The following is a 16,299-nucleotide window of genomic DNA, read 5'->3' as shown; positions in this document are numbered from 1 at the left end:
TTGCTGTTGGAGTTTTTATCACATTCAGTATATGTGCTAACATGTTGCCTTCATTTGGTCAGGGGTTACCACATTAATCTTTGCTTTTGTGTCTCTTAAAAATGCCCCAGGCACAATTTAGTTGAACATATTTCTTTTTTAAAGAAATAACCTCATTTTATGATTACTTAAGTAATAGCATCCTCATTTTTGAAAATGAAGAAAAGTAGAAAGGCAAAAACATGAATCACCTGTAATTCTACATCGCAGACATAGTTACTGTTCACATTTTAGAATCTTTCTAACGTATAGTGTGTGTATGGGTGTGCACATGCGTGTTTATATCCTAATCGAGATCATACTGTACAACACATCATTATAAGACAAGTTAAAACTATAATTCTTTTTTTTTAAGGCCAACTCTTCATGTAGGCGAGTAAATTTACAAAGTATAAAATATTACCTTTTATCTCATTATTAGTTTCTTAGACTTTAGAAAATACCGCACAAGATCAAGGTTTTGCCACTTTGCTCAAAAAAATGTTTGACATTTCTCTGATTACGTTCCCTTTATGGAATGGCTTTATTGGAGCTGGGATAACTAAGGCTATTGGAAGTAGATGTTTGCATGAATGCCCCATCTCTCTGGTATAAGAAGTGACAGGAACTAATAATAATACTATACCCTGTGTAAAATGAGTTGGTGGTCTTTGTCTCACTCCTAATTATTTTGCTTTTGCCATTTCATATTTAGCATGTAAGGCAGGTTAAAATGAGGTATGCAGCCCAGCCTCAGTCGCTGTCCCTCCTGCTGGGCAAGTGTCTTTATAATGTGATCATATTGACAGCCCATCAAGGAGCACTTTCTACTTTTGTCAGTTGGGGCATGTTTACTACAATGTCAGGGCTATCCACCAAATTCAAATGAAAAAAGTATTATATATTTACACTACAATTACCATTTGAAAAAAGTTATGATGCCAAGTAGTGAAGAAATTAGATTTCTCAATATCCCCAAATACCAAACTAAGGTAGGCAGTCAACACAATGATGTTTAAGCATCAAATTGAGCCCTTCATCCTCTGCCTTTTTTTTCTCAGCATAATCTCAAAAGATTACATTCTGTTGAGAGATTATCAACAGAAATTCCCTCAAGATCTCAGTTTTTATATCAACCTTATAGTGAGAAATTGGGTTCTTTTCACTATCCCTATAATTAGTTATGTTAATGTTTCATGCCCTAAAATGACTTTTAAGAGAGCCCTTAATTAGATATCAATGAAGATTAATCACGGAGTTCATATGCAGTTCTTAAAATGTCAGATACCTTTACCCATCGCTCAAGTTTTTGTATGGCTTTTAAGCACATCTTTATCTACTACAGAAATCCTTGAGTTAGGTTACTTTGCCAGTTCATGACACGGCACCTTTGGAAACTTGCACGTGAAGCAAATCAGGTTGACATACTAAAACTACTTCTCTAAACCCTCCCAGCCCTCTTACAAAGAGCACGTTGGGTTAAACAGGGTTCTTACAGCTGGAGAATGTTGGTGCCTATGACGAGTTCCTACCACTTCAACAGTAGAAACTGTTGAATCACGTTCCTTTCACAGACCAAGACCAGGCTGAGGCAGGCTGATGCAGATTTTAAGGAGGCACACACTTTCAGAGCCACAGTCCTTAAATTTTGCACATTAATCGTTTGCTTGCCTCACTCTGGTCACAGCTCGGATCTTTCACCAAAAAAAAAGAGTCTCATTCACAGTTTTCTGCTGTGTCTGGGTTTTTTCCCCCATGTACTTATAAGTTCTTGAGGCAATTTGCAAAATATATAGTATTACGTCACAGGTATGTGGCACTTGGACCTGAAGTTAGGAACTGGAAATATGTGGTTGTTTTCTGCTTAATGTTTCAGCCTAGCACATTTTGCTGTTAATACCTTTCTAGTATTTAAGTGAGGAAGTACAAGATTCGAGATTCATTCATCTTTTTGGCAAATATAGATGGCTTTTTCAAGTGCATGTTCCCATGTATGCATGTATGTATCTGTGTGCATAATTGTATAAAATCATACCAAATTTCCACATTATTATATAGCTATGTTTATCCCATATATCTTTGTTAAGAAGGGCAACAAGATTTTATGAAATCCCCTCCTGTCGTGAGCCCTCCATAACAGAAGTTAAGGAGTTGTTCTGAAATAAAATTTTCATTACTCTCAATTACAGATTCAATCTTTCAAACACATCCGTAGAAATTTAAGAGACCTGCCCAGAGACAGCTGAAAATTGGACCCCGTGAAAATAGTTTAGAACTCAGTGTATAATTTTGAAAAATACAAAAAGAAGCAGATCATTTTTACTTACCACATTCAAGGTATAAAATAATTAACCTTGAACTGTAACCAAATGCTCAGCGCAAACCTTTTTCAGGTTTAGATGACCTCCTCATCAGGGAGTCACTGAAGCCCTTGACAAGTCTCCCTTGCAGTTAGCCTTTTATCCATTTCAGTTTTCTTGATTAGGTTATCTTGAATCATTAGGGGGTTTATTTATTTTAATAGACACTTATTGGATTCATGAAAAGAGAATTTGGTGACTAAGAAACAAGAGCTGAATATTATCTGGCTCATTTCACACTTCAGAAGAGTCTCAACCAACTGAAGAGAAATCCTTTCACAGTTACAAAAGTTTGTTTGGGGACTTTCTGTGCTTCCATTTAGAAAGCGACTGTCTGTGGTTAATAATATGAATTTTCTTTAGAGACACTCAGAAAACATTTCCTTTTGGTTGCATATGCTGACATTTTCTGTATTGAGGATGTGGGTGAGTAAATGGCCTTTTACATTTCTGTGCAAGAAACTTTGAGTCATTCTCCTGAAGAACTGTTCATTTGCTGACTTATTCATTCATTGGAGTTCCTAGAGGGGCAAAGGGGGTGGAGGGTACTTACTATCTGTAGATTGAATTCACTTATCAGCTCTGTGTTAGGCACATTGAGCAGCACAATACAGCATAACGACTGTGACAAGGCCTTGCCTTCAAGGCAAGTGCAAACAGATTATTTACTCTATCTCTCTCTTTGTAGATCAGACTAGGCTGTAAACTTGTGTTTGTTGCTAAGCAAATCCTGGTTTGTATTTATTCTAAAATAGTATAAAAACTAGGAAATTTGTCACCAACATAAACCTCAATTTTTTTAAGGGAAAAGAACATGGGACCTGGGAGAAGTTGGAGTCATTACCAGTGTCCTGGGGTGGGAAAACAAGTAACTTGGTACACAGTGACATTTCAGTACCACGGACAGGAACCCTGTCTTCCCATTTGCTTCCCCTCCCCCATCACTTAAGGGTAAGGTTTGAAGTTTATGGGAGTCAAAGCCATTTCTGTTAGGGTTCAAACTCAGCCTTTGGTACGTACTTCGGAGAATGTCACTCAGTTATTGTCTACTTGAAAATTTTAAACCTTTAACATTTTCTATAACTGAAATAATAAGATATTACCCTTCCTGATTCATTTTTAATCCTGGAAGCCTGTAAAAAAATTCTCATGTGAACAACAACAAACACACAGAGAAAAGAAAAGGGTTAAAATGATGAGAACAGATTTTTTTTTTTTTTTAATGATTGATATAGCTTGGTGTTTACAATACATGTCATTTTTTTGTTATAATGAAAACTCCTGTTGGGTGAAGCGTATGAAGTCTGTACTTTACCATTACCAGGCCATTGTGGATCCTGATTTTGCTGTGAAAGAAAAAAAAGATCGAGGCTAGGATGAGTGGTATTCTTGACTTTATCATAGTCTTTTCCCTAAGGACTTCTTGTTAGGAAGGAATGAGGGAGAAAAGAAGGGAAAGCAGAACAAAGAAAAAAGAAAGTTAATTCTTTGTCATATCATTTAGAAGCCTTCTCTAGCTCCCATGGTCCATAGTGTTAAGATGAAATTTCTTTGCATATTATTCTTTAAAATCTGACCCCCACCTGTTTCTAGACTGCGTTAGCCCCACAAAATTGCTTTACATTCCTGGGATGGGGTAATTTTCTAAATCTCTGCATTTGCTGATAATGTTATCTCTGCTTGGAATGTGCTTCTGATCACTTCCCTTCCCCACCTGGTGAAATCCATCTACCTTTAAGATCCACTTTATATGTCCTTCTCTATGATGATATTTTTCCTGAGCTTCATAGTCAGAATACTCACTTCTTTGCCGATGATCTCAATTAACCTTGTGAGTAAAAATAATCAAGACAAATGATATATGTAATATACCAGCACATTGCATGGCACATACTAGATGGGTGCTCAATACAAGATCATAGACTGAATTAATGTTCTGAAAGGCCTGTCACTGTTTGCGTTTATATATTATATGTAATGCATGAATATATAACGTAAATTGGATCACCCCATTTTCTTTATCATATTCATGCATTAGAGATGGGGAAAACAAACCTCAGAACATTTGACAGGGTTTCTTCTGAGAAGCAGTGCCCCTCTCAAACTATAACATTCCAGTAGGCTAATTTCTATGCACTCAGATAATTTCAGTGCAATCTAATGAGCTTTTATTGAGCATCTTTGATGTGTAAGAAACCACACTGCTGTGAAAATGATAAAATGAGTGGGAAACCAACACTTTCCTTCCACCCCCATCAAGAAGCTGACCGTTCTGATGGGGATACGCACATCCCCACTTGTAATAATAATCATGATCAACTTGTAGAAGAGTATAAGCAAAATGCTTTGGAGTCATACAGGAGTGAGCAAACAGTTCTTATAGATCAGGTGAGACCATATCATCTGAGCTTTGGAATATAGCTTCTCAACGGGGGATAGAAGGTTGAGTATGAGACCTTCCAGCCAAGGGAATAACATGAACAGTATTAGTTGTGCTCAAACACTTGTAATTCTCCATGCATGACATGTGGGTATGTACCTACACATCTAGCTGCAGTTCTCCCATACTAAAAAAGTTAAACTGACCATATGAATATTCAACCAACCTTTGGTTAAAACTAAAGAGAAATCACAGACGATTAGGTATGTACCCCACATTTCATGCATGGAGATGGAAATACCAACCATAGTCAGAATCTGTGAGTAATTCACAATGGCTGGAGCACAAAGTCAATAGAAGAATTGATAGGAGACAAGACCATGAAAGAAAAACAGGAGAAAATTGTGGTTCTTATTGTTGCATTTTTTAATGCTTTTGAATTGGGAACCAAGGGTATCTTATTTAGCTAAATCTTTAATAAAACTATCAACTTACTAAAAGATGAACTATGGGATTATCACTGATCTTTTAAAAAGAAATAATGGCTCATTTCTTCAAGTCATAAAGAGTCCACATACATTTGCAACATGATTTGTTTTGTAAATTTAGATTGACATGCAACTTTTCAGGAACACGTGGATTGTATGAGTGTCGTCTCACCTGCATAGTTGGAAAGGGTGGTCAGAGTTGTTTTTCGACTGAAGGAAACATTTGTTTAGGAGGCTGATGAGTAGATGGCTAAAATGAGATATTTATAGATATTATTTACTTACACGGACTGAATGCTTAGGGACTCTTTAAACATTGACTGCAAGAATGCAGCCTTTAAATTTATATTCCTTCTCTGGGTTCAGATTTTGAAGGCAAAAGAGTTTTAACCCTAAAGTCCTTGGCATCATTGCACTTAGATTCCATGTATATTTTTCTATGTAAGCTTGGGTGTTCTTTGTATTTTTTTAACATTTTTAAAATTTTTAACAAATTTCAGATTCATGGAAGTGTTGCAAAATAGTACAGTTTCCATATATCCCTCACCTAACTTCCTCTAAAGTTAGCACCTTATATCACCATAGTGCAGTTATCAAAACCAGGAAATTAACATTGTTTTAATACTCTTAACTAAACTAAAAAGTTTTTTCTAATTTCATTAGTTTTTCCACTAATGAACATTTTCTGTGCCAGGATCCCATCCAGAGACCACACTGCATTTAGTTATTATTTTTCTTTAGTTTGCTGCAGTCTGTGACCATTCCTAGGTCTTTCCTTTTTCTTCCTTTTTTTTCTTCTTTTTTAATGGCAATGCCACTTTTGAAGAATACCAGTATGTTATTTTGTTGAACATCTCTCAATTTGGGTTTATCATGATTCAGCTGAGGTTATGCATTTTTGGCAAGACTACTGCGGATACTGGTTTGTGTTCTTTGCAGTACCTCATACCACAGGCTTCATGATGTGCATACGTTATCACTGGTGATGTTGCCCATAATCACTTGGTCAAGGTGGTTTCCTCTTTGTACTTTAACCCTGATGGCCAATTATTATCTGCTATTTCTGACAGATAACAAGGTAACAGATCATGGAATGTGGAGCTGGAAGGGGAACTTAGAGACCATCTTTTGTAAACCCCTCCTTTTACAGTTATATTTCAGAAGCTGTAAGAGGGTAACCACTTGCCCAAAGGTAACCCAGTCACTTAATGTCAGAGCAGGAACTTAGCAGTTAGGGTTCAGGGCTCCAGGTTGAATACTGTCTGAGCTTCCTAGCTGTAATTCACTTAGCCTCAGTTTTACCATACTAGAAAGGCTAACGTATGTGAATATTCAGCTAACTGTTGGTCAGAACTTAGAGCCAGCGTAAAAGAGAAATCACAGAGGAGGTCATGGTGCCCGCTCACAGAGCTGACCAAGGCTGGAAATCAGATAAACTTCTGTATCAGTATTTCTGAAACAAAAATAATTCTCCTGGAATTCTCCACATAACACACAGGGAACAACAACAAAAAACCTACTTGAGATTTTTAACAGAAAAAGGGAGATTTGTTTATTAATAATTCATGAGTTCCCATTGAACATGCACGACAGAAACAGTGCTATTCAATAGAGAATACTGTCATCTGTCACTGTTTTATTTGACATTTACACTTTTTTTTTTCCTGATACTGCAAAACTTTCTTGGACGGCATGCAAAAATTATATAAATGAAAAAAATCCCAATGTGGGGACTCTTTATCTCTTCTGTGGTGGGTTCACTCACAGTTACACACATGTGTGTTCGTGCAGCAGCATGGCACTTTCTCACACATTCATTAGCCACCAAACAAGCTAATAAGAGACCCCATTGAGAAAAGAGATAAGCATCCCAGATGGGCTGGTGGAAGGATCATGTGAACAAAAAGATGGAGGATGAGATGGGAAGTGGGGTGGAAGAATAGATTTCTGGAAGGTAAGCATGCAGATACGTGGAACGAGCCATGCGTCAGGGCAAAAGGAACATAAATTATGGCTGCCACGACGAAAACTGACAAACGTATGTTACCATTTCCAATGCAAAATTGATGTTTAGAAATGGCATCATGGGAGTGCCACTTGTAGGGAATATCGGCCTTTAGTGGAAGAGCAAGTTAGAGTTAGGAGCACCTTGTAATTTTGTGCTACTGTAAGGCTCTTGACAATCTTTCTGCTCTGTAGGTTAGTTATTATTTATAAAAATCACAGAACCAGCTGATACATTCATAAGCTAATTATTGAAGCAGCTGGGTACACATGGTGCAATATGTCCAAGGCTGTGAAGTATCACAGATTTCTTGGGGCCTGCTGTGGTGGGGGTGCGCTGTTGAAGGCTCCATCCCTTAATCTGATCAGCCAAGCAAACACTTTGTGGGGAAACTAGATTAATAACCCTCTAAATACCATGAATGTGCTTCATCTTCAAAACCGGGTTCCCTTAAACATGCTATTAGCTCAGCTCCATCAGGGATTTGAGGAAGTTCTCTGGTGCCCGAAGAACAGGGTCTTGTTGGCTACCTCCCTGTGCCAGAAATTAATTTGGTTTGCTTATGTCTGCACACATGATCACACTTGTGTCTAATCTGCTCCCTAATAGCTTCAAGGTCAGGACCTTGCATGTCAGTGGGCAAATTGAGCACCACACTTCTTAAAGACTGATGGCAGACAGCACACAGTCCATAACGAGGCCTGTAGTTTGTCCTAAGTGATTGTAATGAGTGCAGATTATAACAGCGCATATAAATCAAATGCGGCAATGAATGTTGTGCGAGACATTCCGAGTATCATAAGTGGAGATACCACTCAGCTGTCACCTGTCCCCTTTCAAGCTGCAGCTTCCCACAATGCAGTTCACTCCTCAAGCGAAACAGCAGGTGCTGTCCTCCTGAAGGTCTGGGTATCTCAGAACTTCGTCTTTTAACAGATGTAGGTTTTTGTTTTTATTTTCTGTTAAATGATTGGTCTCTATGCTATAGCTTCCCCTGGGAGATGTTAAACATACCTGTTTGAAACATTTGAAAGAGTTCAGTTGGAGACTTATTCAGATCTGTGAAAAGACAGAGAAAGAGGAGCTTATTTTTCCACAGATGGTTTATTTTCCATTTCAAGAATTCTTTCCTTTGTACAGAGAAACCCTTGAGGAAACACTTTGGGACTAGGAGGTTTTTTTTTTTTTAATATAATTTATTTTCTGATAAGGCTAAAAAATGTAATTGTCTTCAATTTTCATATATGTTGTGCCTTGAAGATCAGCATTTACCTGTCTCTCAATTGACTTGAAAAGAAATCTATGAAAATACTTGGAAAAACATTTCCAAGCAAATGATTCAATATCTTGTTTTCATTCTTCCTAACCCTCTAACTCTCCCCAGCTCCCAGTTTATTGCAAGAAAAGATCAGGTCTGCGCAAATGTGGCCTCTCACTTGTAAAAACAAGGCAGTGTTGTGTTACAGATTAGTTTATAAATCCCCAGTGGCTTCACAGTTCAGTGCCTACAGCTGCTGCAGATGGGCCTGGGTTTTTGTCTCTTCGCGGTGCTGCAGCCGGCAGTTGAAGGAGAAAATGGAATGATCAGGTTATTAACATGGAGGCCGCGAGGAAGAGGCTGCACAATGAGAACAGCTGGTGTTGCTGTCTTGGCTGATGCAGCGGAGATAATCAAATCTTGCCTTTTTTTGGGTAAAGGCAGAAGACACAGTGGAGAGTTAAGACAAACAACGGCTTATGATATTATATGGGGTTTTTATAATGCACGTCAGGAACTTTCATTGGCTTACGAGTTATGATATAAAATTTGTTGAGACTTGGGATTTAATTTTTACAAAGTTATTTGTGTTTATTTATGCACCTTTTTAGAAAAATTCTTACTCTCTTGCAAGAGGCGTGATGTGGGACACTTCTTGTTTTTAAAATTAGCGATGTAGCTTGGAAGTGATGGGTTAGAAAGCTACTGGGTAAAATATTTTGACATGAGTCAGTGAGCGATGTTGACAGCATCCTCTGTATTATTTTCATATAATCCATCATTATTTGCATTACATTTTCTTTCTCATGCAGTTTCAAGCAAGAGAACATCCGGATGCCAGAATTGGGAGACACATTTGCAGGTGTGACCCGGCCAACTGCCTACCTTCCTGCAGGTGTGGCTGTGGCGGGAAGGGGATGGTTAAGAGGGCCTAGAGCCCAAGGCATTCAGAGATGGAGCAAATATACAACTTTTTCATTCTAGCTAAGTGGTTTTTATTTTGTGGAATTACTGGTAATTCTAAGACTGTTTCCTTTCTAGAGAGTTCAGTGCTGTTTACACTCAGACATGTTTTCTTTTTTAGAATTCACTATGTTGTAATACGTATTTGTTATTTTCACTCTTCTCTTAGGATGGAAACTATCCAACTGGGTAATTTTTAAAAATTGTAGCTGAGCAACATGAATTCTTTTTTTCAGAGAATTGGATAACTGTCACCTTGCTTGAGTATCTTTTACAAAAAATCCATAAATTCATTGAGAAAATATTCAATAGGAAGGGTGAAAAGGTAATTAACAAGCATGAAGACTCTTGGGCATTGGTTGGTTTTTTAGAGTTGTCAGGCTGTTGCAATGTCTTCCTGGGTTGGTAGGAACAATTTTGACAGAAAAATATGCTACCCTGAGATGGCACTGGACTGCAGTCCAGCCATCCTCCGCTGCTCTGCACCCTACAGATTAACCCAGGTGACCTTCTCTCTCTCTCTAGGGCTGGTTGTGCGAACTGCTCCGCTGGAAGGAGAATCCCAGCCCAGAGAACCGCACCCTCTGGGAGAACCTCTGTACCATTCGCCGCTTCCTGAACCTTCCCCAGCATGAGAGGGATGTGATCTATGAGGAAGAGTCGAGACATCACCACAGTGAGCGCATGCAGCACGTGGTCCAGCTTCCCCCTGAGCCAGTGCAGGTCAGCTTCCCCTCCTTCCCCTAACCTGAGCAGGACTATTGGTTCTAGCAGCTGTCAAGGGTCAAAGGGGCACACCACACCACCTCCCATTGAAGAGTGTCTCCTGCCATGTCTCCAAGGACAGAGGACCCTGTTCTCATAGTGGGTATAGTGTGTGTGTGTGCACGCGCGCGTGTGTGTGCATGTACACACACACACATGCACGTGCTCACACAGAGAAAAATGAGTGAGGAGTCAAATCCAATGGCAGCTGCTTTCCTGAGTGTTTTACTTGTGGGACTCTGAAGCCAGAGCACTTGTGGGGAATTAAATCTCCCAATCAGAAAACATAGTTCATAGTTTCTGTCATTTTCTATAAAGAAAAAACTCTGAAGTAGCTAATAAACTAATCTAAAATCCCTCAAGGAAAGTTTGACTAGGCTGAGGAGAAGAAATAGCCACATGAGCTAGAGAATACCATTGAGCTCAACTGAACCTTTGAGAGAAATTATGATAGATTCTTACAATTTTAAGATGAGTTTTTGCTGTTTTTGGCTTCCTGTCTTTTAGAAATCTGTGTCCATTTGCGTTGCATGTTTTGTTTGGTTAGTATTTGTTCTCATTGAGAGAAAAAAATATTTATTTCTGAAAACAATTGAGTTTAGCTCCTGCGCCTTGCTGCAGTCTAAAATCAGTGACTTTTAGGAAGAGATGTTCACTAGGCTAATACCCCAAATTTTGACCCTTAGAGTTTGCCCACAAAGTTTTGGATAGGTTTTGAGATTTGTCCTACTGTCCAACACCAGCAGTCCCAACTACCACCAAAGAGGACTCGCAGGGCTTCTGTCTGAGCCTCCTTGGGTGTAGCAAGAAGGAAGCAGGAATGCACGCATGTGTGTGAAGAATGGAAGAGAAGATGAGGAGAGTGAAGGAAGGGTGGGGTGCCTTTCTTGATCAAGATATCAGAAGACAGGTGGTAAAGGACTTGGCAAAATGTTCTACCCTGAGGTTTCCTTGTCTCCTTTTACCTCGATCTCATCCCACATACCTGGAGGAGAACCAGAAATCAACGGGTCCATTATATCACTTATCATCCAAATACTGACATCTCAGTCAGTGCCTTCATGCTGTCATTGGTCAGTTTCCAAAGTCACAGAGTGAATTGCCCAAATGATTAGACTCATGAATTCATACAGCTAGAAGCAGTCTTTTAAAATAGTCACAGTGAACTCAGAGCGGGTAGGTGATAAGAGTACACAGCTAAGTGTTAGAGCCCCCTGTCCTGGACCTGGACTTGTGGTAGGGGCAACCCCTTCCCCGGAGGTGACCCCAAGGGCTTACCCTTTATGACCCACCTTCTCCCTTCCCTCTCCTGTCCTTTCCTAGCTGGAGCCTCATCCAAACACCAGAGCACCTTCCTACAGTTAATTAGACAAACGTGCTAAGAGTGGTGTTTTTCAGATTTCGAGATTTAGTAGAAATTAAAGAGGGAGCTAATACACGTTCATCAACCTTTTCTTTTGGAGAATACATTGATTTGAAAAATTCAAGGGAAGCTCCAATTTACTATCCATATCACTTCATAAAATAAAATACTCTTTAATATCAACTAGTTAATGAAAAGGATAGCCTCAGACAAAAGATCTTATAAACTATATAAATTCAGTCATATGAAAAACTCACTGTCACCCTAGTTTTTCTTGTTTTGATGTGAACTAGTCAAAACTTCTGTGTTGAAGCAACATGGGCCGAGGACTAACTTCAGGGAACCACCAACTTTGTATGGACTATTCCTTCAGGGTCCATCTTAGTTCAGCCAAGGTGAAGTGGAAGTAGAATGGGAGTGAAAAACTGATTGTAAACATTTAGACCAGTCAGTTTTTATCACAAGATGATGGGAAAGTTGGAAGTGTGGAGAAGCTTGAGATAAAATACTAAAACCATTATAATTAAGACCTCCCTTCATTTGGATGATGGTTCCTATACGTTTCTTTCTCCATCTTTTGCCCAGAAGTTCTCGTCTCTATGAGGTCCCTATGTTTAGGTAGCTAAGAGGATATTCAATATATAATATTCTAACTGACCGGTTTGAGTAAAGTAAATCTTAGAAGCAGACTGCCAATTGGTTTATGAGTTTTATTATCTTTTATGTTAGTATGTCAAAACTGGAGTGTGCTAAACAATATTTAATGGCTAAGAGTCAGCCTGTAATTTTCCTTTTTCAGTTTTAAGCGCTTCGTGGCTATTAACATTAACGTCTGATATCACGAAGAGAATTCACTTCCTGTATAAAAGGTTGTTCCTATCACTCAGATCTTAGCCAAAGAGCTTACAAATAAGGTGATTTTCTCTACATTGACTTTGCCTTAGCCATTGACCTTGATCCCATAACTACTGTGAAATTCTTCAATATGTTACTTTTTTTTTTTTTTTTTTTTTTTTTTTTTTACATTGTGCCAGTCTCTCAGTGACACTGCTTTGAAATGCTGCATTTGTTTGTCGGCAAAATACAAAACTTTGAATTAATTTTGTATTATAGTCATGATATGAAAAATGAAGAAAAATAAATGGAACTAGCTGGCAGAACTCTTGAGGTTGGAGAATACAGTTGGCACAGCCTCTGCGACTTAGGAAGGACTGTATTTTAATAAAAGATCCCAAACTACTAAAAAATGTCTGTAATTGTAAGAAAGTTATGCCACTGGACTCAGGGTTAGGATTCATTTGTGCCCTTGTATCAACTAAAATTTTAGGGAGATACAATTATTTACATGTTGTAGGAATTTTATGTAGGGTAATACTGGTTTGGTGTTGTTATATTTTGTCCGGTTAGGCAGAAAATGCACCATTATAAAGTTGTTAAGTAGAGGTGAAATCGATGATTATGAAGAGCTTCTGATATATGCAACACATAGAAAATCATGCAGAAGTCCTTTCCACTGAAGGGTGCCATTTAAATTTTTTTTAAGTAGTGAGGGTATACTATTCCTCAGTTTTTCTTAAATGGTAAAGATATGAACCGTTGTGCATAACTACGCACCAGAGTAGTCTGTCGAATTAGGTCCCCTTTGACGTACTAGATAAAGGAAGGAGCTTCGTATCATCTCTGCCCCATTCAGTGTTTTCTGTGATGTGAGAAGTCCCTTAGGGCTTCTTTCCTTAAGGAAGAGAAAATTTTCCCTGCCATTTGTTTGCAAATAGTTTACGTATTGATAGTGTTACATTGCCTGCAGTTGTGTTTCCTTTTTTAAGCCACAAAGGGTTTTACAAATTTAAGCCTACCCTTCAAAATGAGATCTGACATCATATCCCAATTTTATGTAACAGTGCAGAAAATCAGATCTGACCCACCAGGCCGCATGGCTGGAGCTGATCCTCAGTACTCACCATCCTGCAAGATCCCATTGCCCACCCTGTAGATGTGCACGCATATCTTGTCCGCTTCATTCATTGAGACCTTGTCGTGTCGCTCTGCACCTGTAAGGCTGCCTTGGCCCCGTGACTCCCAGCTCTACAACCGAAGGTGCCTTTGCTGGTGGTTTTGATTTCTTCTGTGGTCACCATTATGTGCCATTTATTTTTATAATTCTAACACCTAACAGAATCTTTTACATGCTTACTGAGAAATGCGTGCTTGATGGAATGTCCCTTCAGAGATGAAGCTAGGTTATAGTTGATACAAATTTAGGCTTGGGGCCACTGAGAGGTGCTGTCAGCCCCAAAACACTGTGGTCCTGGAAAAGTGAGGTGTTTCCTCCTTAGGAATCCAGATCTCTACGGGTGAGGTCCATCTTTGATGTCATGTTGAGTTACCTGCTCTCTCCAATTTTCTTTCCAGTATTTTAAGTCTCTTTAGAAACTCTCATCTAAATCCCTGCTGTGTAGGGACGCCTGGCTGGATCAGTCTGGAGCATGTGACTCTAGATCTCAGGCTTATGAGTTCGAGCCCCACAGTGGGTATAGAGATTACTTAAAAAAAAAAAAAAATCCCTGCTATGTAGAAGGTGACTTTCCAGGCTCTGAACACATGTTATAAACTAGACCCATATTTACCATCACCCTCAGTGGGGCTAATATTGCCTTAGAGAGTGAAAATGGATTCTTGGGAGTGTAAACATCTTCACTTTACAGTGGTTTGTGGCCTTTGAAAGGGACACAGTACATGAAGAGATATTCAGTATCTCTGGTATTAAAATTTAATGAAGCAGGGGAAACGATTGGGGGGGGGGAAATGCCTAAAAAGTTTCCTTCAGAGGTTGATAATGAAAAAATAAATACTGATATACATAATGTTTTTAGTCCTGTAGGCACAAAGACTAATATAGGTGAGATGACATGGAAAACCAAAACATTCCATGAGAAAGATGAAATAAACTCTTACTTTTTCATGCCAGAAGGTCGGAGACAAAATTATTTCTCGTGGTTATAGTGATTTTCCCCCCTAGTGGTTATTATGACCTGAGGCCCTATAGTGAATGGATATCCTCAACTTAGAATCAAAAACTAGTTAAGTCAGGGTATTCATTATTACCAACTCCATTTTACAGTTGTAAAGACTGGAGCAGAGACATTGAGCCTTGCTTGAAGCCAGAATCGCCCGCTGAATGAAAACACAGGCGTGTTTGGCGTCCAGTCTTTCCTCTGACCACATTCCCCTTTTAATGCAGAGAGAGGAAAGGACATTGCTCATGCTATGACTAGGTCACTGAGTGGGGTTGATTGGAGAGCATTTGCCAAATTGTTCCTCTCTGTGTCGTTTGTGCTTTATTGCTTTATTATATTTCCACCACAGTGTTTCCATGGCTTATTTTGTGAGTTCAGGAATTCTGAGCTTGCTGCTGTGTGGTTTCCTGACAAGTACTTGTTTTAAAATTCCATGCCGTACACTGAGTAAGAATGTGAGACCTGGTGGGTGACAGCTGACACGGGCGTTGTACCTCTGCTCGTCTGGATCGCTGCCCACTCCAGGCAGTTCTCAGCATTTTCGAAGCCAGCAATTCCTTGTCGCTGGTATCAACCAGTGGTTCTCAACCAGGGGTGACTTTGCCCTTCATTGGGATATTTGGCAGTGTCTGGAGACATTTTCGGTTATTATAACTTGGAGATGCTGCTGGTGTCTACCGGGTGGGGGCCGGGAATGCTGCCACTTGTGCTGCAATGCACAGGGCAGCCCCCTAAAGAAACAACGTTTCTGTCAACAATGGCAATAGTGCTGAAGTGGAGACACTCTGGAATAGAAATACCATTAACTGCCTAACAGCACAAGATTAAAAAAAAAAAATTGAAGTACGTATGAGGCTGATTCTGTTTTTCCTATATCAAATTTGGGAATGATAATAACAATGAGGAGGAGGAGGATGTCGGTGGTGATTCTTCTCTTCTTCGTTGGCAGCAGTTAGCCTTCTGGGCGCGAGGCTCTCAAAATGTGAGCTTTATATATGTCTTGTCTTCTTTAAACCTTACGAGAAAACACATGGGAGGGTGGTTTTATCTGCTCTCGCATGTGAGAAACTGAAGCCTAGAGAAGTAACCTGCTCAAGTGAGACCTTCAGTCCACATCTGTGTATCTTCAGAGTCTGATTTTTATCGGTGTGCTGGAGAGCACGGCCCACGCGCAGCAGCCCGCGTCCCTGAACACTTACTGTTAGCTGTCCGACGCTACGCAGGGCTGTTCATTTGTAATCATTCCACGGAACAGATTTAGTTTTGTGAGCTTTCTTCTTTACTGGATACTTAATGCAGTGAAACCTGTAACTGACTGGTGTGATGTCAAAAAGCCAATGTGACTGAACTTGCCACTTTGCATTAAGCTTTTTTGGGGATAGCTTTAGAATGTGACTCACTGCTAATGTTTAAGCACACTCGAAATCTGCCTTTACGCTGTGCGAATTCAATCCGGCCTTTCTACTCCGTCTCTATGGGCTATATCTTGCTTTCTGAATTTGCTTCCGGAAGAACAACTTCTAAGAAAATAAATAGGCTAATTAATCAATTAAAGATGTTTGCAAATCTCTAACCAGGTTACTAGAATTTCTCCCTCCTTGGGCTCATGACTTGCTCCTATTCAAAGTGTGCTGTCTAAGGTCGCTCCAGAGTGTCGAAACCCTACTCTAGTCCCGAGGAGA

At 39.4% G+C, this 16,299-nt stretch overlaps 1 protein-coding gene across 1 annotated transcript in view; it reads left to right on the top strand.

Moving 5' to 3' along the window:
- Positions 1-16,299, top strand: part of SATB2 (SATB homeobox 2) — a 181,496-nt gene that overhangs the window by 138,103 nt on the left and 27,094 nt on the right. Inside the window, exon 10 of the mRNA XM_057303763.1 lies at positions 9,998-10,195. Coding sequence (XP_057159746.1) covers positions 9,998-10,195 — 198 coding nt within the window. The remainder of the gene's footprint in view (positions 1-9,997; positions 10,196-16,299) is intronic.

Source organism: Ursus arctos, unplaced genomic scaffold (genome assembly GCF_023065955.2).
Source record: "Ursus arctos isolate Adak ecotype North America unplaced genomic scaffold, UrsArc2.0 scaffold_1, whole genome shotgun sequence".
NCBI classification, from domain to species: Eukaryota; Metazoa; Chordata; class Mammalia; order Carnivora; family Ursidae; genus Ursus; species Ursus arctos.
This window is presented reverse-complemented; position numbering and strand designations above follow the sequence as displayed.